The sequence below is a fragment of the Theropithecus gelada genome, chromosome 1, assembly GCF_003255815.1.
Source record: "Theropithecus gelada isolate Dixy chromosome 1, Tgel_1.0, whole genome shotgun sequence".
In the NCBI taxonomy this organism is placed as follows: Eukaryota; Metazoa; Chordata; class Mammalia; order Primates; family Cercopithecidae; genus Theropithecus; species Theropithecus gelada.
The window spans coordinates 183,357,123-183,383,592 of NC_037668.1; the positions used below are offsets into that span (position 1 = coordinate 183,357,123).

The following is a 26,470-nucleotide window of genomic DNA, read 5'->3' on the forward strand; positions in this document are numbered from 1 at the left end:
AACTGACAAAGGGGACATTGGTTCTTAATTGCTGATTGTACCAATTACTCTTCTCCCCCTGCAAGCATCAATCCTATGGGTTGACTATAGCTAGATTTGTGGGATGAGTGGGGAGAACTTGAGTTGGAACTGACTTGCCTTGAGGCCCCCTACTTTGTGCTTAAGACTCTGATATGCACCCTGCACCTTGCAAACATTCCTCTGCTCCTGGTGTGGGTACTCCTTCCGGGTCTTTGCAATCAGGAGCTGCTGCTGCTGCTGTTGTTACTTTGCCCTCCTTGTGGAAAAGCAAAATGTGGATTGTTATTTTGTTATCACTGTATTTTCTTTCCCTACAGAGAATCCTAATTTAGAAATTCTTCCAAGCTAATGACCTTCATTGACTTACCATCAACTTGCCGTGTCAGCTTTAAAAAGCATTAAGCCTCTAGCGGGCCACGTAGGGTACCTATGACTGTTCAGGTAGTTATTGATTCTCTAGGTGTTCTCTTCCTGTTCATGAAGTTTTCAGAGACCACCTGGGGAAGGGTGGGGGCAGTGCTGGCTCCCGTAGCAGCAGCTCCAGGGGCCCTGTATAGAGCTGACAGCTGTGATCATGAGAGTTTCCCCGTCCTTCTGCCCCTGTGCTTGTTGCAGGAACAAAGGGATGAGGACTCGACTGGGATGCCTGTCTCACAAGTCAGACTCGTGTAGTGATTTCACAGCTATTCTTCCAGACAAACCCAACCGCGCTCTCAAGTGAGTAGTACAGCCACGTGCCATTCCCTGGGTAATACAGCAAGTAATATAGCTCACTTCTTTAGTGAGTTGCTGACCAGAGGAGCCACAGGAAAAATCCCGTCTCTTGGCAGCTCCTTTTATATCACTGGATATGAGTGAAAGGATTGTTTATTTTCCTTTTCAAAATGTATAGCTTAGTGATCTCAGAATGGGAATCCTCTTTTTTTTCCCTAAGAAAGCCATATCATCCATCACTTAAAATTGTGGGTGGCAAAGGATACTTCTGGGTTCTACTTAGTTGTCAATCTGAGCTCTCAATTTGGAAATAAATGTTCAAACTTACTCTAAAAGTATGCTTAGATTCAAGTAACCTGAATTCAGCACCTCTTCTGTGCTGGTGCTGTATTAAATGTCATGGATGTTACCTTGTGTAACCCTCACACAACTAGGTAATGGGCATCATTATCCCCATTTCAGGAGTGCAGACATTTAGGTGACAGTAAGAATGGAGTCAGGAGCTGAGTCTAACTTTTCTGACTCTAAGACCAGTTTCTTTCCATTGTTACCTCGACACCTTTAAATCATGGACTTACTTAGCTTTGTTCTTTAGACTAAAAGTCAACAGACAAAATTCACTGGATTCCAGTCTTGAGGTTTTTTTTTCATCAGTTACTTAAGAATGTACAAATTTACAGCAACAGAATTCCAGGAATCCAGGTATAGTCTTCATTTCATTTGCTACCAGCCACCCCCCATCCACTCCCCACATTTTTCCAATTTGTTTTTTTGAGAAAATCTTAGTGGTTGTTGAGGGCAAGGAGGTTATTTCAGAAACATTCAAGACAGATGTTTCTTTTTTTCTAGGAGATTATCCACAGAAGAAGCTACGAGGTGGGCAGATTCCTTTGATGTGCTTCTCTCTCATAAGTGTAAGTAGAATTCAGGTCATATCATGACATGGCAAATCATCCATTTAGTGAGAGATGTACCAAAGACCTGTGATGATCCAGGTATGTACTAGGTGTTCCAGACCTCTGTGGGCCATGCTGTCACAGAGCCTCCTGCCTAGAGGAGCATATAGAAAAGAAAATGAATGATTTAAATGCAGTGAGATGAGGGCCTTCTTTTCTGTTTTCTGGGTTCAAAGTATGATCCCAAGAAGCCTTTGTATTCTCAGCAGTTTTAGCAAGAGAGAGTTTAGCTTAGAGGTTTGGAATGATGGGCTTATTTGGGAATGAGAGAAGCTAGGTTCTAGCCAGATCTCATTTGTAGAATTGAATGGCCTTCCCCCAAATTATGGGAGAGTCTTGGGCTATGCATCAGTCAAATGAATATTTTGTGCATTTTATTATTCACTTGAGTTGACAGTTTTTGAGTTTTATTGCTGCTTTTTGTTTTGAGGGTTTGCTATCCCAGCTGCATTTTACCCCTCAATTTCTTACTGAGTATACATTTTACTGGAATACAATTTCTGCTATACTTCCTCCTCCATTTTTCCCTTCCTCATCTGTAATGCCTTTTGTTTCCCACGAAGGCAGAAATAGTTGTGCATATTGTGGTGTGGAGAGGGCAATTTGATGTCAGCCAAACTTTTCATCTCTTGCTTTTTCTCATTATGTGCAAGTTCACATTCAATGGCCTTTGAAACTAGTGGCATTTAATACCTGGAGATGGCAGAGGAGGGGTGAGGAAGAGGGAGGGGTTTTGCGAAGAGAAAGAAGGCTTCAAACAGACATTTCCTGTTCCTCTTAAATATGTCGCAGTGACACTAGAAGCCCTAAGTGATCTGGGAACAGAGGGCTGCTTTTAGTTTGGAGTAGTGTTTCCACTTACTTGGAGAAAATGGTTTGGTACAATTAAGTGAAAGGCACTGGGTGGGGGTCAGACCTGCATTCTTGATTTTGACTCAGCGTTGTTACTAAGTAGTTGGGTGGTCTTGACAGAAACTCTCAGTCTTCAGATGTCTTTAGAAGTGATTTTGCTTTCAATTTGATGAGCAGTTCCCTCCAACCATGCTGCTGATCTGGATACACTGATTAATAAATACGTTTGAATAGATTTTAAAATGAAACGCAAAATCTAAGAATAAGTACATATTGTAGCAAGCAGTTTTGTGAGACAAATAGTCACTTTAGTATTCTGTGGATTGCACTTAGGAAGGAAAATAAGACAGCATAGATATAGCATATGTAACATATGGCTACACCCCAAACAGCAAGCTTATGTGATGAATTTGCCAAGGTAATGGCAAATGTATAATAATATTTAGGATTTGCAGTAATGCTATTTTTTTTTATGAGGCTATTCTGACTTTTTTTCTGGAGTCACATTAGGCTAAACAAGTGTCACTACCAATTTTCGCCTTCTTTTCTGGCTGGATTTCATTCAAGGTCATCTTGAAGTTTGGTTTCTATTTTAGCCTCACAACTGACTCACTTAGTTCAAGTCCCTGAGGCTGTTTCCTCATTCTAAAATGGGGATGGAGATGCTTGCTACCTGTCACTGAATATGAGACATTTAATAAGAGGACACCTTTAGTTGATTTCAGGTTCTCTACTTAAAGATTCTCTACTTAAGAATCTTTTGTAAGGATATGGTGGGTTTTTTTTTTAATGATACTTTTATTTATCAAATGCAAAATAAATGTGCCTTGAGAATAAGATTACAAATTTTGCTGCCAGTTATTAATATTAAGCCATTATGGTCAGAGTTTATGGTGTTGAAATTAGTGATAGGAAGCTTAGGGTATATTTAGATTGCTGCAGTAGCAAGACCTAGAAATGTAAGAAGTTTAATTTTATTTGTCTGATTTGATGACTTTTAAATCTGAAGACACTTGGTTCTGCTTCTGTCAGGGATGCTTTTGGTTTTCAGGAATGCAATGACACTTTTCTGAGATGGGGACTCTGATAAGGATTTACAAGCTGACAGGTACAGTTGCTCAGACCTACAATTCCAGCATTTTAGAGGCTGAAGTAGGAGGATCACTTGAAGCCAGGGGTTCAAGGCCAGCCTGGGCAACATGGCAACACCCCATCTCTAAAAAAGTAATAATCATAACAAATTATCTGGATGTGGTGGCAGGTGCCTATAGTCCCAGCTACCTAGGAGGCTGAGGTGGCAGGATCACTTGAGCTTAGGAGTTCAGGGCCAGCTTGGGAAACATAGTGACCCTATCCCTACTAAAATAAAAAATTAGTGGAGTGTGATGGTGAATGCCTGCAGTCCTAGCTACTCGGGAGGCTGAGGCAGGAGGATTGCTAAAGCCCAGGAGGTCGAGGCTGCAGTGATCTATGATCACACCACTGTACTCCAGCCTGGGTGACAGAGTGAGACCCTGTTTCTTAAAAAACAAAGCAACAAGCTGACACCAGATTGCTTCTTTGTAAAACTACTGCAGAAATATGCTTTTTGAGCTTTGAAGTTTTGTGATCCTTCTCGGAGTCTGATGTTCTGTTTATATTTCTGTTTAGTATAGAAGTAAAAAGCCTGGGGAGTGAATGTCTTTGAAAAGAAAGGGGTCTTTATTCAGGAGTCACTGGTAGAATTTCAAGCTTTTAGAATTTGAGCATGTACTCCCCTGTGAAGGCTATGGAGTAGTCAGCCCAGGTTATCTTGAAGGATGTTGACAACTTTCTGAAAGTCTAATTAATTTGGGTTGGTATTGTGACTCAATTAGGGCTGATTGAGCTTTTCCAAAGGGATTGCACGTGTGCAGGTCTCTTAGGAGAGACTGTTGATCAGAGGTTTGTGGAGCTTGCAATTAAGACAGTAACATGTCCTAAGAAGTGAAGAGTGAAGAATCCCTGAATGACTGGGCTCCAAAAAAAGAGTACATGAGTCTAGAACCCACTCCCTGGCAATTCTATACTTGTAGGCAGCTGTCCCCCTTAAGGTTTCTATTTCAGAAAATACAGATGATTATTTTACCCCCCCATTCTCAATCTATAGTACATCTTTGCCATCTCTGTTCTGTTGAGTGTTTTAGGCACTCATTTATGTTTAAAAAGATGTACCGAGTGCTCATTATGTGCAAAATCTATGGTAAGCAGCTGGAGGAGGGGAAGCACAATAATGAACAAGGCACGGTCCATCTCTGGTGAAGAATGCAGCCTCTGAGCGAACAGGCGTGCATACCAATAACACAGGAAACAATGCAGTGTGCTGACTGCACGCTGGGTGGCCTCAAGATGCCAAATAGAATCCTGACATCAGTGCTCCTCTTCAATTCCATCTTGTCAATATTAGAAGACCTAACTGATCTGGGGGTAGAGGCTGCTTTTGGTTTACAGCATGGTTTCCGCTTAATTGGGGAACATGCTTTTGGACAATTAAGTGAAGAGCATTGTCTGGTAGTCAGATCTGTGTTCTCGATTTTGACCCAGCTATTACTGGATATCTGGATGATCAGGATGGAGTCTCTCAGTCTCTTAGAAATTCTGTTTCCTCATCTACATAATGAAGGATCTGGAGTAGGAGGAGGTGTCAGAAGCTGGATCCAGGATGCTCTCTGTTGCAAACAGAGAGGCTGGGCAATAACCAATCACCTTTGGCAGGTAGTTTGACTCAGCGCTGCCTGCAGGGTTATGTAAAATACTGCTTCAGAGCTGAAATGGCTCCAGCACCAGAAGAGGGGCTATGGTGCCTGTGTTAAAACGCTGCTCCTCTCCTTGACTGAGCACCTCATAGGCTGAAATCTCAAGCAAAAGAAAGCAACTTTGCTATTTTTTAAACCTTAGAATTTAAAAAAATCTGGAGGGCAAATGTTTGGAGCCATTTTATTTCCAATTATATTTGCTTACAAACACCATACAAAGTGGAAGAAGTACCCATGGAGGTCCGGGAAGTAACCACTAGCTAAGTGCTCTTAAAAACAGACAAACACTAACAAATGAACAATGAAATTGAAATTGCTGATGGCTTCATTAAGTAGGGAAGGATTTCTAATGTGCATTAATTTGGCATCTTTTTCCTGTCCACCAGTAACAATTAGTCTCCATGTCTATGAGTTGTGCATGTAGTCTGGCCCCAAGAGTGTGTGTGTGTGTGTGTGTGTGTGAGAGAGAGAGAGACAGAGAGAGAGAGAGAATGTGTATACACTCAGGAGACTTTCTGCTCTGCAGCTCATACCCAAGAGAGAAAAGATTCCTCGTTTGTGGAAGATCTTTTCTGACAGATCGCTGGGAAACAGGCACAAAATGCTGTGTATTCTTCTTTATTCCTCATGAGGTTCATGCAAATGTTTTTTATTTGTTTAGCTTTTAGTGAGACATTAAGTCCTGAACTCTGAGTTGGTGCTCCCTTCCTTGCCTTCACTCTCTCTCTTTCTTTCCTTCCTCCCTTCCTCCCTGCCTTCCTTCCCTTCTTTCTCCCTTCCTTCTTGCATCTCTCTGTCCTTTGATACTTTTTGGACATAAAAAGTTAGGCTTATTCCAGTTTTAAGGTGAAGGTGAAGGCAGGGTTCCCTCCCCTTCCCTCTCACTTCTTATGTGTGACCACACACCTGAGTGAATGAGCACCTCACCCCAGTCATTTACTTGGTATTTAGCCTTGTTTCACTGTTTCAACAGAGCGTAGAGGCTCTCCCTGACCCATCCCACCAGGCCCAGCGAATGCTGGGTTAATGGATAGTACAGTTAAAAGCTCTTCTGCATTTGCAGAGCTGTTATCCACCTCTGAGAACAGGAGACGCACAGAGAAAGTTTTAGTTTTTAAAAACTAGCCCCTTTTGAGATAATGGTTGAGATGTAAAAATATAATGACTGGAGCTGGTCACACAGCAACCAAGCAGAAGACCCCAAACAATCAAATAAACAAACATTAAAATGATCAATTCATGAAATTTCTTAAATTATTCGTCTAAATGGCCTGTAGCTCTAGAATGTACAGTTGAACAGTCAGGCTTCCGTTCACTGCACAGCCCTCCCCACATCCCTCTCCAAGCCAAAACGTTCTAGAACAGCGTTACTCTAAGTGGTATCCAAGGGAGGCAGCACCAACATCTGCTGGGAGCTTGTGAGAAATAAAAATTTGGGGATCCTCTCAGACCTACTGAATCGGGATCCCTGGGGCTGGGGCCTGGGGATCTTTTTCCCGTAAGCCCTCCAGGAAGGTTTATGCACATCTCAGCTTGAGAAGCCCTGTTCTCAAAGGCACATAAGTAAAACCAGGAATCTGGAGCATCCTGGCGGGGCAGGTGGCCTGTGCTTTCCAAGAAACACACTAAAGACTGTATCTCATATGGAAGCTTTCCAAAGTGCTCAGGCAGCGCGTCCCTAGCGGTGCATTGTGTATCCCAGTTTCCACATATGTAGGGAGGAGGGTTCCACAGTAAACAAACAAATATGGCAGGTGTGCTTTCTGGATAGATTGAGGATAAGAGCTAGAAAAAGATGTGCGAAGTACAGATGGGTGGAAAATAAATGTCTTTGCTTCCTTGCCATCATCTTCACATTGTTGTAGTTTGCACTTGGACCCAGAAATGTGGGTACATTTGGTGTTTATTGAAGGAATGCCTGGAATATATTAGGCAACTAGTAAAAGTCTGTTGAGAAAAGTCTGAATGAAAGCAACTGGACAGGCTTCTAACCTATTCTGTCACTTACCAACAATGTGACCATATTCAGATTACTTAACCTCTGTGAACCTCACTTACCTCATCTGTAGAAAGGGAATGATGAGACTTACCTTGTACAGTTGTGAGAGTTCAGTGTGATCATGGTTCTGAAATGCTAAGCATGATGACTTCTCCATAGAGGCACTCAATAAAAAATAGCTATTCTAATTATTTTTGCTCTAACATAATATTAAATTCATTGAGAAAACATGCATTTCATGCCTCTTATGTGCCAGAGATGGTGTCAGCTTCTTGATCCCACGGGCAGCTTGAGTTTGTGGATTGGAGGTAGAATTAGAATTGCCAGTAGGGCTTCTTTGAATCCCATAATACTCGTCCCCTTTGCCTCATGAGCTTTTGGCAGCCCCTCTTCAAACCTCCCCATGCATGTGCGGGAATTCCATTGAGGATGTAGTTTTTAAAAGCCCAGAAGGTAAATTTGATATATTCCTTTTTGTGTGTGTGTAAGTCCCTGCAATATTTCTATATCAAACTAACTAGACCAATATTTCTGGATACTTGATTTTCAAAATCTTTTAGACTATGGACTGGTGTTCATGGGGGTTTTTGGAGGATGGGATATGGAGTCTCACTCTGTTGCCCAAGCTGGAGTGCAGTGGCATGATCTTGGCTCACTGCAACCTCCACCTCACAGGTTCAAGCGATTCTCCGGCCTCAGCCTCCTGAGTAGCTGGGATTACAGGCGCCCAGCACCACACCTGGCTAATTTTTGCATTTTTAGTAGAGACAGGGTTTCGCCATGTTGGTCAGGCTCAACTCCTGACCTCGCGATTTGCCCGCCTCTGCCTCCCAAAGTGCCGAGATTATAAGCATGAGCCACTGTGCCCGGCTACATGAGGTTTTATAATACTTCTCCTGTATTAAAGGATTCCTTTGTGAATGCTAAACCTTCACCCTGTTAGGGGCGCACTTCTTTTGTCTACCCCTTAATGGAAATTTCTTGCTGATTTCTTATAATAGTTGCAGATACAGGCTCCACCTTGATTTTCTGTTTACTTAATTCAGCTTCTCCTTGATAAACTAGGAAAGAACGTTGGAATAGGAGTTGTAAACCCAGGCTCTCCTTACTCTTCTGCTATCACATCCTAGGAATAAGAAGTCATGCAATCTCAGAGCTCACCATTTTTATGTCTGGTGTAGGGTTTGATCATAGGCTCTCTCATGTCCTTTCTGGTGCAAAGACTTTAAGAATCTTCAAGTCCTAATACAACTATAATATATCACCTTGCTATGTATATACTAATGAAGTAGAGATCATTGAAGAATATTACGTTAATCACACTACTGAAGTATAATTAGCATATCAAATAGTTGCCAATAAAATGTCACAACTGGAAATAGTTTGTTCTCTATGTAATCTCTCTACATAAATCTTACTTAGCCCCAGTTATTTTTAGAATTTTTTAGAGACAGGGTCTTGCTCTGTTGCCCAGGTTAGAGTGCAGTGCAGTAGCATGATCATAGCTCACTGCAGCCCTGAACTCCTGGGCTCAAGAGATCCTCCTGCCTTGGCCTCCTGAATATTTGGAATTACAGGTACAAACCACTGTGGCCACCTCCAGTTATTTGTTTAAAAGCATTTATTTCACAGATTTTGCAAAAGAAAAGCTCTGATCCTGATGCTATTCTCATCACGAATTTCAAAGCAGTGATTTGTTTCTGGATCAAAGAAGTTTTGGCATCACTATTAGTATATGTATCCTGGAGTTTAGGAATGTAATTTCCATTCTTCTCCTCTATCTGGTCTTGGAACACATTCACCAGCTTATTTTCTCCAGTTGTTCGGGGATACAAGAGGACTCTGGTTTTTGGGACGGCATTTTTCATAAATAGAGAACTTAAAATAAATTGTTGTTGTGCTCTTGTATTTTTCCAAGCCTGGGAACTGAGCTAGGTTCAAGCCCACCCTGATGCCAGCTACACCAGGGCTCCTGGGCCTTGAACTGTCACCTACGCTCCACTCCCTGCTGTACCAGCTGCACTGCTCATTCATAGTGACCCAGATTCCTTTCTTATGTAAGCATCCTCCATCAAATAACTAGAGGGAGAAAGTCAGCCGCAGGCAGCATGTACAGCCGCGGTGTGTTCTTGGAGGTTCTGTGAATGCTCAGGTGGATGCCAATATTCTGCTCACTGTTCCAAGAATTCTGGACACAGGTCTTTCTCTTTCTGTCATTAGATGTGTATCAATCTCAAAAAATTACAATTTTCTTAGCACCCTTGACTTCTTGAAGGGTCATACAAAGAAAACCAAAGTGAAATAAAAATGAAATGACAAAACAGCAGGTCCTTCTGTCATTTCTCTTCCCATTTTCCCAAACTGTTCGCCACCTCCTTGCCTTTCAGTTACTCAGGATTGTTTTGTATTGGGTATATTATGTTCTGTGTGATGACTCCTTAAGCCACTGAAGTACAGGAATAATAGTCACTAACCTGGATTGAGCAATCACTGTCTATGTGTCAGGCCTGCATGTTGTTTACACGTATGAACTTACCGCATCCCATAACCCTATGGAGTAGATGCTGTTAGGACCTGCATCTTACAAGTGAGAGAACTGAGGCACAGAGAGGTTAAGTCTCTTGCCCAAGCTCACACTTAGCTGGTATGGATTAGAGCCAGGACAGAATCCCAGAATTCAGGGGTCAAAGAGTAGTCACTCTTTCCAACTACCTGAGGTCTGTTGGGGGAAACTGGGGGGGCACTCCAGTTGCCTGGGCTTGGGGAGGGAGCAGGGTCTGGGGTACATGGGGCCCCGGCAGAGGAAACACAGCTAATGCAAAGCATGTCACCCTGAGAGATGCTGGGAGACACAAATGAGCCTTTCAGAAATAAACCAGCATCCTGTGTTTGGAACCAACTGCAGTTCATGGACAAGTAGGAGGGTCCTGGTGGAGGGAAAGGGGAAAGATAGAGGAAGAGGACAAAAAGGAAAGAGAACAGGAGAACAGGGAGAGGGGGCAGGGAAAGATGCTGAGGAGTCAGGGAAAGGAGCAGATGAAAAGCTTGCTGGGAGGAGGTGGGAGGTAGATGGAAGGGGAGAAACAGTGTGGAGCTGGCTCTATTCTATGCAATAGGCTAGGATTTTACAGTTGTGCTTGGATTTGTTTGCTTGGTCACATAAGCAGGAAAGGTGGGCCAGGTGGGTGGGTGGGGAAACAAGTGGTCTGTCTACAGAAGCCCGCTGCTACCATCTGCTCCAGCAAGAGGAGGGGCTCCTGCAGCAGTGCCCTCTACCACCTTCTCCCTTCCATTGTTCAGACTAAAGTATCTCTTTGTTCAGTGCAGGCTCTGGGAATATAAAAAGGGTTGGGGGAGATTGGGGCTGAGAGGGGTGGGCATACAAAGTGGGTGAGCAGAGGAGGAGGGGTGAGGGCAGGTGCAGTCTGCACAAGCCTTTGTGATCTGTGTCTATTGGGGCGTCTTTCCACAATCTGTTCTCTGTTGCATCTCAGGTCCAGACCCTCCCAGGAAGGGCCCATGAGGGCAGGGCCATTCTCCCTTCGTTTCCCATCTCTCAAGCACTTCCCTTGAAATTCCAGGCAACTTTCAAGTTTCTTTCGGTTTTCCTCTCACTTTTTCTGAGCCTGCCGTGAAAATGCAGGCCACCACATTTTGGGCTGAGGCTGCCTGAGAGAACATAGCATCTTTGCAAGGCCATTCAGCTGTTCTTCATTACAGCATCCCCTGGACATGGTTGGAAAGGATGCCTTTCTGCTCACACTTCAGCTCTTTTTACATGAAAAAGCCACTCCACTGGGCCATCAGTGCTGTGGGAGAGAAGAGACTTTAGGCAGATTCCAAGTTATTGGTGGCACATAATGGCTTCAGTTCTCGCCACAGAAAAGGTGACAGCAGGTGTCCTTTTGCTGGAGAATCTCTAGGTCTGTGAGCCAAATGGTACACTTGCTGGGCCATGGTATGTGTGTGATGTGTTTGCCTGATTTGGGCTTACTGTCTATCTCTCCTTTGGAGGCCTGCCAGCCATCACCAGAGGAGAGAGGAGAGTGGCTATGAAGTCACGCACATGTGTGTGCAAATCCACTTCTCACCTTTTACTGGTCAAGTGACTACAGACTAACTCTCCATGTCTCACTTTCCTTATTTATAAAACACACTTTGCTAAGAGCTAACACTTATTGACTGCTTATAATGAACTACTAGGCACTTTTACATGGCTTGCCTCATTTAATCCTTATAACAGCCCAATTCAGTAGATTCTGACATTGTTCATTATTCCCAGTTTAGAGATGAGAACACAAGGGCTTGGAGATGTTAAGGCACTTTTCCAAGGTCATGCAGAATTCAAACCCAGGCTGTATGACTCCAGAGCCTCTGTCTGCTTAGGAGCGATGATGTAAGGATTGAGTTAATGTATATAAACTGGGCAGCACAGAACTCAGTGATGACATTGACATTGACATTGACGAGGAGAAGGATGGAATCGTGGAACTGTGAAAATCAATCCGCTAAGAGCTATGTCTGATACAGGCTAATCTAAGTTGCCATGAGGACATGGAATGGAGTGCTAACTCTACCTGGGAAAGCTCATCATATTCAACCCCTTCAGTTTACAGATGAGGATACTGGGGCCTAGTGAAGTTGAGTGTGTTGTCCAAAGTCACACAGTTAATGATGGGGTTGATTTTGGTCAGAACTGGTGCTGCCAGCTGAGACCCGTGGTGCTTCTGCCTCAGCAGGCTGCCAGGTAATGAGAGCTGCCTATGAGTTCACCACATATCTCCAACTCCAAATCTCCATGCCCCGCTGAGTCAGCCTTAACTGCTTACGGTGTAACTTGGTTGAACTCTCCTGCCCATGTACACCCTGTTTCTATGTTGACATATGCTCAGATACCTCTCCGCCTTCCACCGTGACTTTTCTCAGTTTCTCTCCACCCCACCTGGAAATGTCACCATCTATGGTGTCACTTGTGACCTCTTTGTCTTGCCCTACAGTGGGGGTCCTCTCCCTCTACTTCAGTGGTCACTGGCACAGGCATCCCTCAGGCTACTGTCACACAGAGCTAGAGGCTAGACTTTCTACACGCATGAGAATGCTGGCTTTGCAGTTTAGCATCCTTGCCACTTACTGACTGTGTGACCTTGGGGAAGTTATTTAGCTTCTCTAAGCTTTGTTCTTTACTCCTAAAAAGTGGTGAAAATATCAGAACCTAAGCTATAGATGTGCTATGAGAAGCCAGTACTGTAAGATTCATAAACCACTAGGTATGGTGCCGGGCCCAAAGTAAGTGCGCTATCAATGCTTGCTGATGTTACTTTAAAATTCTTTCTCTGGCTTCAACTTTTTTTTTTAACTTTCTTCTTATCATTCTCCCTTTCCTCTATGTCCCAATTGCCACTTGCTAAATCCTTGCTATTCTCCAGCTTCAAGGACCATCTGCCGGCCTGGAACTGATGGGTCCTCTCTTTGAATGATTGATGCACCATCAAATTAAAAGTTCTTGCTCCCTTTTTGATGCACTGTAACTCCTCCAGGAATCTAAGTCTAAGCCTTTACAATTGTTTGACTGTTTTTTTTTTTAATCACATTCTTATTTACTTTTCCAAGGTCGCTGTTCCAAACCCTTCCCACTCTCTTAGACTTCCCCACTATAGCCCACTCTGCATTTATAATTACTCAATTGATTATTTTAAATTATCACTTAATGTTGGTTACACTAGACTAGCCTCTAAATTCAATGAGGTGGTGACTTTATCTCATTTGTTTGTGCCATAGCCCCAAAACCTAGCACATAGGTGCAGCCCACATTCACAGTGACCTTATCCCAAATTAATAACAAAGATTAAGGCTATCCCACTTGACATATCTCAAATATGTCCCTTTTCTGGCTGTTTTTCTCTATCTTCCTCTACCTCTCTCTTTTTTTCTTTGCCTTTGTCCTTAAGGAAAAGAAGTTCTTTCACTTTTTCTTGGTCCCTCTCCTCTAAAATTTCTCTTCAGCAAATACTATTCTTTTGCTTCTTTTAATCTCCCATTTTCAATGCCCTTTCCTTTCTGTCTGCACACACATCAGGAGAGATCTTGCTTTGGAGTCACACGGACCTGGCTGGGAATCTTGGCCTTGCTCTTGCTGGTTGTGTAATTGGGCCATGTATTCCACTTCTCTAAGCTTTAATTTCTTCCTGCGGAAAGTGGAGTGATATTATCTGTGGATCAGCGTTGTGAAAATAAATTGGGCTAATGTTTTGTAAAGTCCTGAGCAAAGAGCATGGTGTATAGTAAATAAGTAAAATTCCTTGCCCCAAATCCTAACTAAATAAGTAAAAACAACACCTACCTCTCCTAGGCCCTACCATCTTCTCCAGCTAATGTCAGACAGACTTTCAGGTTCCTGCCTGAAATGAGAAACTTCCCTGCTTTCACACATAGTCCTTCTTTTTGCTCCTCATCATATTTCTTCTACCTTCCTGGGTGCAACATTTTGTCATTTAGATTCTTTTCTCGAACTTCAATTCCTGCTGCTCAACTGGTCTTTTCTGATCAGATCAACATTTACACATACCCAAGTCTATCTTTTTTGTTTGTTTGCTTGAGACAGATTCTCACTCTGTTGCCCAGGCTGGAGTGCAGTGGTGCGATCTTGGCTCACTGCGACCTCCACCTCCCAGGTTCAAGTGGTTTTCCTGTCTCAGCCTCCTGAGTAGCTGGGATTATAGGCACATGCCACTGCACCCAGCTAATTTTTGTATTTTTAGTACAGATGAGGTTTCACCATGTTGGTCAGGCTGGTCTCAAACTCCTGACCTCGTGATCCACTCTCCTCAGCCTCCCAAAGTGCTGGGATTACAGGTGTGAGCCACTGCGCCCGGCCCTACCCAAGTCTATCTTAAAAAAACAAAAATCTCTTTCCTGACCTCATGTTTCCTTCCAGCTATGCTGTCTTATTTCTCTACTTTTTTATCTACGAAATTTGTTGCAAGCGTCATCTGAATGACTGTTTCCACTTCCTTCAGTCTCATTCACCACCGTACATACCATGGGACAGCTAGTGCCCCATTACACCATGAAAACTCTTCCTGCCAACGCTTGCTGAATCTAGTGACTGTTTCTCAGACTGTATCTAGCTTGACCTCTGGGCAGCACTAGACACAGTGACCACTTCCTTCTTGAAATGTTCTCTTCCTGGCCTTTTGTAGTCCTGCAAAATTCTTCTGTCTCTCTGGCTCTTTCACAGGCCTCTTGGTTATGCTATCCTATAAGCAGGCCTAGTCATTTTCAGCTGTATTATTATTAAATGCTAGTCTTAGTGAACTACTTCCAGTTACCCAAGTAAACTTTCTTAATTCTAGGCCTTCATTCCTGTGGTTCCCTCTCGCTGAAATTCTCTTCTCCTTCCTCTCCTTCCTTCCCTTGCTTAGCTTCCCTCTCCTCTACTTCCCATGTCAGCTTAGAAGCCTCTTCCTCCCACAGGTCTTCCCTTCGCTCCTCAGGGCTGGCAAAGGCACCCCTTCTGGGTCCTTCATGACCCCTCTGCTTTCTCTATCATGTAACTTATCACACTACAGCATAATCATCATAATTATGTTTTCTTGGCTCAAGCTTGCCCTTGATGGCAAATTCTGTGAAGCCACGATTATATCTGCTTTTAGTGCATAGCATAGCCTGAGTCACATAACAAGTGAATGAATGAATGAAGATTCATTCATTATTGCTATGTTGGATTGAAAGTGAGTGTACCTTGTATGAAGTTTTCAATGCTACATATTGTTACCTGTTAAAACCGGGCAAGTCCCTTTTCTTAGCATCGGTTTCCTCATCTGTAAGATGAGATGTAAAGCAAGCCTCCTGAGAGCACTTTGCAGAAGTTATCTCTACTCATCCACACAAAGACCCAACAGAGTTGAAACCTGGATTTAAGGAGGTGATGCCTGTACCTCATCTAGCACAGGGCCAGACAGTTTCCTTAGCAAGGCTATCTTTACCAGTACCATGAAAGAAGGCAGAAAAGTAATATTCTTTCCTTGTCTATAACTACATTCACCTTGCTCATAAGCACCTGTTTCTGTTCGGTTAGAAATTAAAATCTGACACAAACAACCTTAAACTCTCCCATTCGAAGAATGTAGTCTCTTCTGGTTTAAAACCAACCGCAGGCTCTTCTGAGTTGCTTTTCCAAGTCACTTTCCAGTTACTCTTTTAGATAAACACACAGTCTTTTAGGGCCCCCTCATTCCCCTCCTCATTCACTGAATACAGTGGAAAGTGTGTTAAGATGGAGGCGGAGAGGGAACCTCTGGCCTACGGTCCCTCAGGTCCTCACTGTGTCCATTGACAGTGAAATCGTGGACTGGTCACTGCTCAGAGTCCCCCCTTGCTAAACCAGCCCTTCACTGAGTTCTCAAGGGCACTGGGTCTTCTGCAAGGAGAAAACCTCCTCCAAGAGCACTGAGGCTTCTACAGCTCCAGCTATTTTTCCCTTCGACCTCTGCCAATAGCCTCTGCCTCAGGGGCCCCTCCTGCAAGCAGTGGGGATCCCCTGGCAGGGAGGCTGGTTCTCTAATCCAAGTTCCCTCTAGAGCCTGTGGAGACTTCTGGATCTTCTCCATGGAGGGGACAGAGTGAGGGAGGGGTGACAAAGAGAGTTTCCTTGAGGGATTTCATGGGCAAGGATTTTAAGTTTTGTTCTCTTACAGTACCAATGGTCCCCGACTTACTATGGTTCGACTTACGATTTTTCAGCTTTATGATGGTGTGAAAGTGATACATATTCAGTGGAAACCATACTTCAAATTTTGCATTTGGATCTTTTCCCAGGCTAGCAATATGTGATGTGATACTCTCTTGCAATGCTGGGCCAAATAATCTAACACAATGTCTGTTTTATAATAAAGTGCTGAATAGCTCATGTAATTTACTAAATACTGTACCAAAAGTGTTCTGAGCACATTTAGGGTAGGCTCAGCTGAGCTGTGATGTTCAGTAGGTTAGGTTTATTAAGTGCATTTTTGACTCTTGGTATTTTCAATCTGTGATGGATTTTTCAGGACATACCCCCATCATAAGTTGAGAAGCATCTGTGCTTTGTTACATTAGTAGCTGCTTTAAAAGACATTACTGAATTGAATGAATGATTCTCAGTCCATCTCTGCCTAAACATTGCTGTGTCATTGTTTCATTTTGATTTTCAGTTTATCTCAGGTTTCTAATCCCTTCTTCCAGAGTTTTGAATCCAGTGTAGTAATGGGAGCAGGAGGTGCCCTGAGCAGACCTCTCATATGAGTCTAAACTACGTTACTCTCCTCTTCTCTTTCAGTATGGAACAATTTTATTTTCCACCTGCCTGACAGGAAGTAACTTTACATTATATTCTACTTTCTCTATACTTTATGGTTTATAGTTAAGGTGATCATGTGTTCGGGTTTTGCCTGTGGTGGTCATGGTTTATAACTATTGTCTGCATGTAATTAACAGTAATGCAGGCTTCACTCTCAAAATGACCTGGTTTGGATAGTAAATTACATGGTCATCTTTCTTTTCTTTTTCTTTTTTTAAAGATAGGGTATCACTCTGTCACCTGGGCTGGAGTGCAGTGGTGTGATCACAGCTCGCTAAAATCTCAACCTCTGGGGTTCAGGTGATCCTCCCACCTCAACTTCCCGAATAGCTGGGCACACGCCACCACACCTGGCTAATTTTTGTATTTTTGGAGAGATAGGGTTTTGCCATGTTGCCCAGGCTGGTCTCAAACTCCTGGGCTCAAGCATGCTGTTCACCTCAGCCTCCCAAATGTTGAGACTACAGGTGTGAGCAACTGTGCCCGACCATTCCTACTTTTCAAAATGAGTTTAAGCTCAGGCTTCCAAACTTAAATCTCCTTGTGACTTAAAGCTCAGTGTTGGGAGCCACCCAAAAACCTTTCTCTTAAGTTCCTGGCTCTTGCAAGTAAAGGTCTTGGCTTTTATGATACTGTTCTAGTATAGACATTAAAATATCTATTTTGAAAGACAAAGATATACAATGACTTTTTTATTCAGAGAAATGAAAACATTTCAAGAAAGTAAAAGTAAGCATTTGAATGTATCAACAGCCTGGCACCAGCAATCCATCGAATGACCCTGGCCAGTGCACAGTCCTGGTGGGTAGTGGTGGACGTCAGATGCCCAGGTCATCCTGTCATCTAGGATTAAGAGTTGTTAACATTTTGTTCTTCTAGGAAATTTTAGAAAAGAAATAAAAGATTATTGCCAGCATCTTTTATAACCAGCAGAACACTTCTTTATTCTAGGTTGTATGTGCCCTTCGCCTGAGGACAGTTTATAGAAAACTATAGCTGTTATTTGATTAGAGGGGAGTGTGTTGAGGTTGAAATAACTTATAAAAAATATTTTTAAATAAAAACATTAACTGGATGCATAAGCTATCAATAAATGTGATTTCCCTTTCTAACTCGACATGGTAACCCTGCTCATCTTGTGTTGGTTGGAAGCACTGCTTGACAATATGTATGATATTGATTAACAAAAATGAAAAGGCATATTAATTTGTTAAATCACTTGGCAGAAAAATTATGATCAATCTTAACTAAAACATAATTTGATAGGCAATGTATTTTAAAATAAAGTATATATGGAAGAAAAACGTCAAAATACAGCACCTCAAATGTTTTTTTAAAAAGAGGCTTGCAACCCCATCCAGGTAACAGAATGACACTGCTGACTACATTTCAGTAGGTAATTTACTTTCAGATTTTTTTGGTAGTAGCAAAGAATGAGACATTCACATTCCCTCTAGCTCATCTTGTAACAAGTTTTGTGTTTCCTCAGGATGGTTGACTTGGATTAGGTTAGAGAACAAATAATTTGACCTAATTATTAAATAGCAACATAGCTCACCAATAGACCTAGGGAACAGACACCTGTGCCCCAAACATATTACTACACCTTCCTAAATGTGGCTTTGTAATATCATTATGACTCTTTATTTTATTTTATTTTATTTTATTATTATTATTATTATTTTTAATGAGACATATTTTTGCTCTTGTCGCCCAGGCTGGAGTGTAGTAGTGTGATCTCGGCTCACTGCAACCTCTGACTCCTGGGTTCAAGCGATTCTCCCACCTCAGCCTCCCAAGTAGCTGGAATTACAAGCATGCACCACCACACCCAACTAATATTTTGTATTTAGTAGAGATGAGGTTGTATCATGTTGGCCAGGCTGGTCTCGAACTCCTGACCTCAGATGGTCCACCTGCTTTTGCCTTCCCAGGTGCTGGGATTACAGGTGTGAGACACCGTGCCTGGCCCCATGACTTGAATAAGAAGCATGACTTGCCTCTGAGGACACTCGTGTGTCTAGGATAATGAAGTCTTTTTTTTTTTTTGAGATGGAGTCTCACTCTGTCGCCCAGGCTGGAGTGCAGTGGCATGATCTCAGCTCACTGCAACCTCTGCCTCCCAAGTTTAAGTGATTCTCCTGCCTCTCTGCCAAGTAGCTGGAATTACAGAAATGTGCCACCAGCTAATTTTTTTTGTATTTTTAGTAGAGATGGGGTTTTGCCATGTTGGCCAGGCTGGTCTCGAACTCCTGACCTCAGGTGATCCACCTGCCTCGGCCTCCCAAAGCGCTGGGATTACAGACGTGAACCACTGCACCCAGATGAGAATGGGGTCTTCAAGAGGGTGTGGAGGAGCAGTGAGCTTGGACAATTAGGGGCACCCTCACACTATTACTTCCTTTCTTTCTTCTACAGTTCTTAAACTTAAGCTGCTTCCTATCTCTCTTCTTTTCTTCCTCCCACATCCACAGATGGGGTGGCTGCATTCCGTGCCTTCTTGAAGACGGAGTTCAGTGAGGAGAACCTGGAGTTCTGGTTGGCCTGTGAGGAGTTCAAGAAGACCAGGTCAACAGCAAAACTGGTCTCTAAGGCCCATAGGATCTTTGAGGAGTTTGTGGATGTGCAGGCTCCACGGGAGGTGTGTTGGCAGCGGCGACCATCCTGTCTGTCCATGGCTTCTGGCCTGCATTTCTCTCTCAGAGAGGATCTGAGCCAGGCTTGATGAGGACTTTCTTATACAAAACTGAACCTCATCGCTCTGGTGGCCCTTGATGAAAAAAAAAAAAAAAAGGATCATTTTTAAGAAACAGAAACCCAGGGCTTCCATCAGAGGAGCTCCATTAGGAGTGTTTTAGTCGTCTGTCAGTTAAGCATGCGCTAGCAGGAACTGTGCTGCTACAGATTCTGCAAGAATAAATGCTACCGAGTCTATGTTCGTTTTCCTGGTGGAAGGCAGGATGGCTTAATGAAATGTGGATCTGCTTTGAAATCTTGTTTCAATTTTAGCTCCACCACTTACTAGCTAGGAGATCTTGGTCAAGTTACTAAACCTCTCTGGGTCTCAATTTCCCCAATGTAAAAGGGTACCTACCTTTCAGAGGATGAGAGATGAAGCACCTGTTCAGTATTTGCCACTGCTCATTAATGAGTAATTATAATTATTTATATTATTTAATTATAATGATTTATAGTAATAGGATGAATTTCTGTTATATTGCTGTTCTGAGTTATAATACAGAATTTTACTTGGGAGGGGAGGGTTTACATGAAGAAAAATGTTTGCTACCAGTTTAGGTGCATTGCATTTTTCGATTCCTTCAACTAAGCTTTGACTTGGGATACAAGAAGTCTTTACCAGTTGTCTAGGATGCTACAGACCCTTTATAATGCTGGTTGGAACAGAGATGTACATTCTAACCAGGGCCTCCCTCCACAAGGCATTTGTTTCCTTAGTAGACAAGATAAGACAGGAGAAAAAGCTTACTTCAGGGGACTTGCATTAACAACTGGCTTGGATCTATCTCTTTGCCTGCCAGGGTGAAGGTCCCTGGATTAGGGATTCAAGTAATTTGGGATTTTGCCTTGGCTCTGTTGCTAACTTTCCATACTACTTTAAACAAGCTTTGTAGTCTCTTCTTTTCAGTACTGTTGTCTATAAATTGGGACTGAGAAGATCCGATCTTCAGACCCCGCAGGATTCTTGCTGTGATCAAAAGGGATGACCTCCATGGAAGCAATTTGAAAAGCCAAAATCTCCTTAAACATGTAGATGCTGTCATTAATAATTATTGCATAGTTAGGGCCAGCTGCCAGAAACCTCGGCCGTTGAGGGCCTGTGACCTTGCTCTCTGTTTGTATCTCTAGGTAAACATTGACTTCCAGACCCGAGAAGCCACGAGGAAGAACATGCAGGAGCCGTCCTTGACTTGCTTTGACCAAGCCCAAGGAAAAGTGCACAGCCTCATGGAGAAAGACTCTTACCCCAGGTTCCTGAGGTCCAAAATGTACTTAGATCTGCTGTCCCAAAGCCAGAGGAGGCTCAGTTAGACCTCAGAAGTGGACTCCTGGAAATCACCGGCTTTCCCCTCCTCTTGCTGCCAAGATCATATTCTAATGTGAAATGTCATAGGTGTTCAAAAGCGGTGGCATTGGGGGTGAGAGGCTGGGGGTGAGGAGGGAATGAAGGGCCATTCCAAAGTATGACCCAGCTGCTGGAGCTTGGACTCTATTCCATTTACCCATGTTTGTGTTTTGGTTAGTGGTAGCGCCTTGCCGCTGTCACCCTTTTCTGGGTCAGCAACTTGCCCTTCACAATGCCTTGGGTCACCTCTGCTGAGAGGGCAGATTTGCTGTGCTAGGCTAATCTGTAAATAATGCAAATGCAATTCCCACCACCTCCACACCCTCCTCAGTTAGGATTCCTGACTCCACTTGTTGTAAATCCCTGGGAGGAGTAGCTGAAAGACTTGGGCTCCACTCTGTGATTTGTAGTGGCCAGCTCTGCTCACTGGGACCTCACAGCTTAGGAGAGAGGTTTCTGTGGAATTCCAAGTTTCTAGTGCTGTCATTGACAGGTGACCCTCGGAGAAGGAGTGAAATCCATGGAGTTGTTTGTTTCTTCCATTTCCATTGGACCAGTGTGAAAAACTGTGATTACTTTCCATCTTGGCCTAGGAAATTCACAAGACTACCCTACCCTTACATTTCCAGAAAGAGTCTTGGGACATGTCCTTCATGACTTCTGAAGTCGAATTGCCATGAAGAAAGATACAGCTTACAAATCTTCCTCAGTTCTACGAAGAACTTTTCCAGAAGTCAGGAGATGAGGGAATGTAGCACCAGTAGACTTCTATTCAAAGGGGTACCATATAACCTGTCTGTTGCTCTTTGTCTTCTCTGCCCTCACCTCTCTGCAGCATCATACATCACTGATCTCTTAGGATGACAACTTGGCAAAGGGAGGTGAATTCCTGTAGCATGGAGTGCTCCCATGGTGCCTAGTACTTTCCCTGTATCTCCACCTCCCCCCTTCCATGCCGGTCATGTAATTATGATGGGGGAGAATGGGAATTTAGGCTGAAACTCTTTCCAGCATACTTCCTGGGAACATGCTTACTTAGAAAGATCTCTCTCTTGGATACCATGAAGCAGCTTCTTTCTTGATCTTTGACCTTTTGGAATTGAGCATGAAATAGGAGGTGTGGCTAAGAAGATCACTGTGAGCATCTGGATGTGGAGAACCTTCCTAAAATGCTTTCATGGTATCCTACAGCTGCTCTTGGAAGTGTGTCAGGCAACTCTTCCTTGGAGGATGAGTGAGCAGCCTGGAACCTACTCTAGCTACCCAGGAAAAAGCTGACTTTGGCACAAGAGTAGTGCCAAGGAGATGAACCTTTAGCAGAGAGACCAGAAAGTGAAAGTGGGGCATGCAAGAGGCTGGTTTCCAGGTGGAGAGGCTAACAGAGTGGAGTTACTGTTGGAATAATTCACGACCAATGGATTTGGATTCACTGCAGATCTACAAAACTTTCAGCTTGACTAAATGGAACAGCACATGATTAAGCATAAGCTCTGTGCAGGCGATTGCAAACTGAGCTGAACCATTCTCGTTTTAAGGGGTGAGGGGCCTTTTAAGGTTATGCTGGTGGTGTTCTAGTGCTTGTGTTCCTCTCCATTAACTTTGAGAATCTCTTCCTTTTTTAGCTATAGCTAGACCAGGCCAAGAAGGCCCTTGAGTCCCACTAGTGCTAGGGCCCACTGCACTGCCACGGCACATTGTTATCTGTGAGTGAGGGTGGGTGTGACTGTGTGAACCTCAAGGGGAGAGAAGAACACACGTCTCCTAGCCCTCACACCGAAGAGACCTGTAGAATTTCGTGTTCGAGAACTCCAAAGCCTCAAATGGGTGATCCTAATTAGATCAGGTAGTATCCTCCCAACCGTGGTTAAAAAAACAAATCATTCTTTTTTAGATAAAGCTGCCAGAATTAATTTAATGATTAAATTCTCTAACAGGGTATTTTAAACATTGTTTACATATGAAATGTGCATCTGCTGCCAACTCTACTGTCGAATATGAGGTGCATATAAATTGGAATTGCACAGAGTTATAGAAATGTGAAACATTCTAAAAGGGGCCTTTTTCACTACTTCCACTATCCCAAGGAGAAAAGCCTGAATGAGAGTGTTGTGCTATGGCCTTATAGAGGGGCCTAGAGTTCTTGCCAACTATTGAGGAAACGAAGGCTGCAGGTGATGGTATCACGGCGCCCTGGTGACTTCCTTCCACAATGGGGAGGTGTGAAAGACCCAGCTTGGGGATCCTGAATTTTGCAGCTAAGCAAGGGTATGTGGGCGTGTGTCCGTGTGTAGAGGAACGTGATAGCTAAATTTATGGTACTCCTGTGGAGCGTCTCTGTGTGTTTGTGTGTGTGTGTTTGACAATTGTGAGCATTAGACTAGTACATGGCAGACATGATCTTCCCATGGGGTGGAGCTTTCCTCATACCCTGTATGCCCTGCTTCCCACAAGAGGCGCAGAGCTCTCGACTCTGATGCCTAGTTTTAGGCACTCTGGTTGTGCCAACCCAGATTTTGGTCTGTGATAAAACAAAGAGAAATGTTTACAACATCTAGAGCAATATCCAAGCATACCTCATCCCTGAGCTTCCATGTTTCCCAGTCCTGCCCTCTCTCCCATTGCCTCTTCCACAAGCTCATGTCCTTGGGTATCACTTCCATTTATTTCCTGTCTTCCTTTGCTCCTCAAGCCGGGCCTGTGCTGTGGACTTGCTCTCTGGACTCAAGGCTTGCTGGGTCCTGGGCCTATGCAGGCTCCAGGCAAGCCAGGGCAGGAGTCCAGGCAGAACTGTGACTTCCAGAATTGCTCTCCATCCCTGAGTGACCTTGCCCCACTGGAGGGCTAACTTGTTTGGGGGCTGGTGTGAGATTCATCGTTGCCCTTGGCAAACTAAATAGAATACTGTCAGTATCAACCATTCACGGCCTTGGGCACCTCTGGGGTGAGGAAGAATCCTCTGAGGCAGTCCTTCTCATTAAACTTGAGCACACACACAGGAATCACCTGGAAAACCTGTGACAAGTGCTAATTCCCAGGTGCACACCCAGAGATGCTGATCTGATAGACCTGAGATGGGGCCCAGAAATCAATATATTTAATAAGTTCCTAGGTGGCTAGTGGCCTGTGGACTTGGAAAAAGGATGGTCTTAGACAGTGGCTCATGACCTTGGCTGCTCCTTAGAATCACCTAGGGAGTTTTTAAAACCCAGATGTCCAGGTCCCACCCCAGAACAGCCAAATCAGAAGCTTTTGGTAGAGACCCAGGCATCAGTCACTTTAAAGCTCCACAGGTGACTCCAATGTGCAGCTGAACTTAGAAAGCATTGGTCTAAGGAGCGAGGAGGAACGCAGTGTGGGGGAGGGGAAAGGGGGGAACACAGCTGTGTGGACCAAGGGGGTTGGCGCATTTCCAGATGCAAGCACGTAGATACTGAGGAACCTGGCCGGTCCTGGAACCTGACTCGGGATGCTGCCTCGATGCCCTCAGGGTCTGACTTGCTTTTTTGAGATAAAGGTGATTTGGCCCAAGCTGCGCTCATTGCTGGGCAGCGGCCATGCCGAAGGTGGTAGCTGAAGGGATCCTTGATCGAAAGATGCTCTGCCGTGCTTTCCGAGTCCTGTCTCCTCCAAGCTTGTCTCCTAGGCTGTTTCCCCTGTCTGTTTTCCTGCGCCCTTGTGTTTGGCCATTTTTGCATTAGGGTGTGTCTCTGTACCCAAGGCCACACGACAAGGTAGTTGGAACCCCCACTCACGTGGTGAGTGAAGAGCGTCGTGGTAATAATAATAGTAGTAACACAACTTCCAAATTTATCAATGGAGAGTGTCACATCCTGGGGATATCAAGATCTGTGAGGCCTTTCCAAGCCCTCACCATTCCCTCTTTGGTCCCAGGTTGGGTGGGCAGCTGGGAAGGTCCTAGTTGATTTTAATCTCCGGTGCTCTCCCCAGAACTGCTGCTCTGAATAAACCAAAGCTGTGAAAGAGCGTTCTGCGCAGGCTGTGGGCCCAGCCTCTGGGTGCAGGCCCTGGGCGCTTGAGCTGGGCAGCTCAGCTGGCTCTGCTGTGAGGGCAAGCTGTGAACTTAACTGTGCTGAAAGCTGGGGAGGGTAGAATGGGGAAGACTGAAGAGGAAGGAGCGGGTGGGAGAGACCAGCCGCTAACATGGTGTCTGCTTCTCCATGGACCAGAGGAGAAGGGATGAGTAGAAAATGCAGAGGCAGGATGGTCTCCCAGCAACAAGAGTGTCCAGAGTTCTCCTGACCCTGTCTGTGCCCAGTTCCACGGAAGGCAGAGGCATCACGGTTTTCCATCCCAGGCCACCCTGCCAAGTGTCAGGCCTCTTTAAATCTGCATCCCTCTGGGTTAGAAGCAAGAGAGGTGGCAAAGCCTCCCTGGCACTGAGAGCCTGTTCCAACGTGCCACTCGGCATGAGATGGTGGAGGAAGAAGCCAAGAGCAGAGATGCCTTCCTGTTCCCGTGGACTCTCAGGACTCCACAAGATGCTGTGGACCAAGACGGGAGATCTCAGGATGGGGCCACTGGCCTTCCTAGGTTGGGCTCTGGGTCCTTTTAATAAACTGTTCCTTTCCTGGTTCTTACTCCCTTTTGGTCCTTCCGCTCCCTTCCCTCTGCCAGGTATGGAAAAGGTGGCTGGGCTGGGTGTGCGCTCCAACCCCGGTAGCATTAGCTGAGTCACGCGGCGAGCACACAACAGATTTGTAGCAGCTCATCTGCCATATAAACCGCTTGGCTGATGGAGTCCTCATTGAGTTGTTTCATTACCATGTAAAGTGGAATCATGTCTTTCACCTTTACTATAAACAAGGCTGTGAGAACATAATAAACAGAACCTGAACAAGCTGCCCTCTGGTCTCTGCCCACATTTCTGCCCAGCTGACTCTTTATGAGGAAACTCTCCATATCACACATGGACTTGCTGGAGGGAGGGCACGTGGCCCCATCTGGCAGCAGCTGGCACAGGGCTGGCCATCAGGAGAAGCAGGGGTGTGGGTGGAAATGGATGGGCCTGGCTTGGGGATGAGCGTGGGGTGGAGAGTGACTTTGGGTTATGAAAGTTGCTTTGAAACTGTAAAGTGCTGTCCCAATTCGAGGTGGTGTTTTTATTACTACCACCTACTGCTTGAAAATGCAGAGAGGAAAAAAAGGGTGAGGATGGTTTGTGTATTTGTTCAGCTGGAGCAATCTGGAAATGCAGTGGGTTGATCTTACTTAGGGCTGTACCTCACTTTATACAATCAACGTGTCCCCGAAAAGTGTGTATTAGTCATCAGATCTTTAAGTGCCTCTGGTGATCAGGTCCTGTGGAGGGGAGGAAGGAGAATAAGGCACTGTATCTGCTCACAAAAGCTCATTCTTCAAGTGGGGTGATAAGACAGAGATATGCAAAACCTTAACCATCCAAATAATTGAAAATGCTCTGGAAAAGGTCTGTCTTTAAAGGAAAGCTGATGCTTCTTCAAAGGTGAATCCTTTGGGTTAAAAGAAAAGTCCTTTTGTAAAGCAAATGATCACCTTCAATTCCAATTGGGCAAGGAGTAGTGGTAGGTTGGGCTGCTGCAGACAGGAGTCCACCACTGGGGACGGGGTGTGGCTGGTTTCTGTCTTTCTGGCTTTGCTCTTCTACTCCTTCTACCCCTCTTCCCACCTGGGGCTCCTGACCCCTGCAGGAGAGAGTGGAAGGGGAAAGATAAGAGGCCAGGGATGAGGGGTGTG

General features: G+C 44.3%; 1 protein-coding gene across 2 annotated transcripts in view; it reads left to right on the plus strand.

The window, feature by feature from the left end:
• The window catches only part of RGS8 (regulator of G protein signaling 8), a 48,120-nt gene extending 22,521 nt beyond the window's left edge, over positions 1-25,599 (plus strand). Inside the window, exons 4-7 of one of the 2 annotated variants that reach the window (XM_025402511.1) lie at positions 637-738; positions 1,585-1,649; positions 19,128-19,294; positions 20,521-25,599. In XM_025402511.1, the coding sequence (XP_025258296.1) occupies positions 637-738; positions 1,585-1,649; positions 19,128-19,294; positions 20,521-20,703 (517 nt within the window). In that variant the 3' untranslated portion in view covers positions 20,704-25,599. The remainder of the gene's footprint in view (positions 1-636; positions 739-1,584; positions 1,650-19,127; positions 19,295-20,520) is intronic. The other variant, XM_025402518.1, reaches the window with a different exon arrangement.
• The last annotated feature ends 871 nt before the right edge of the window (positions 25,600-26,470 follow it).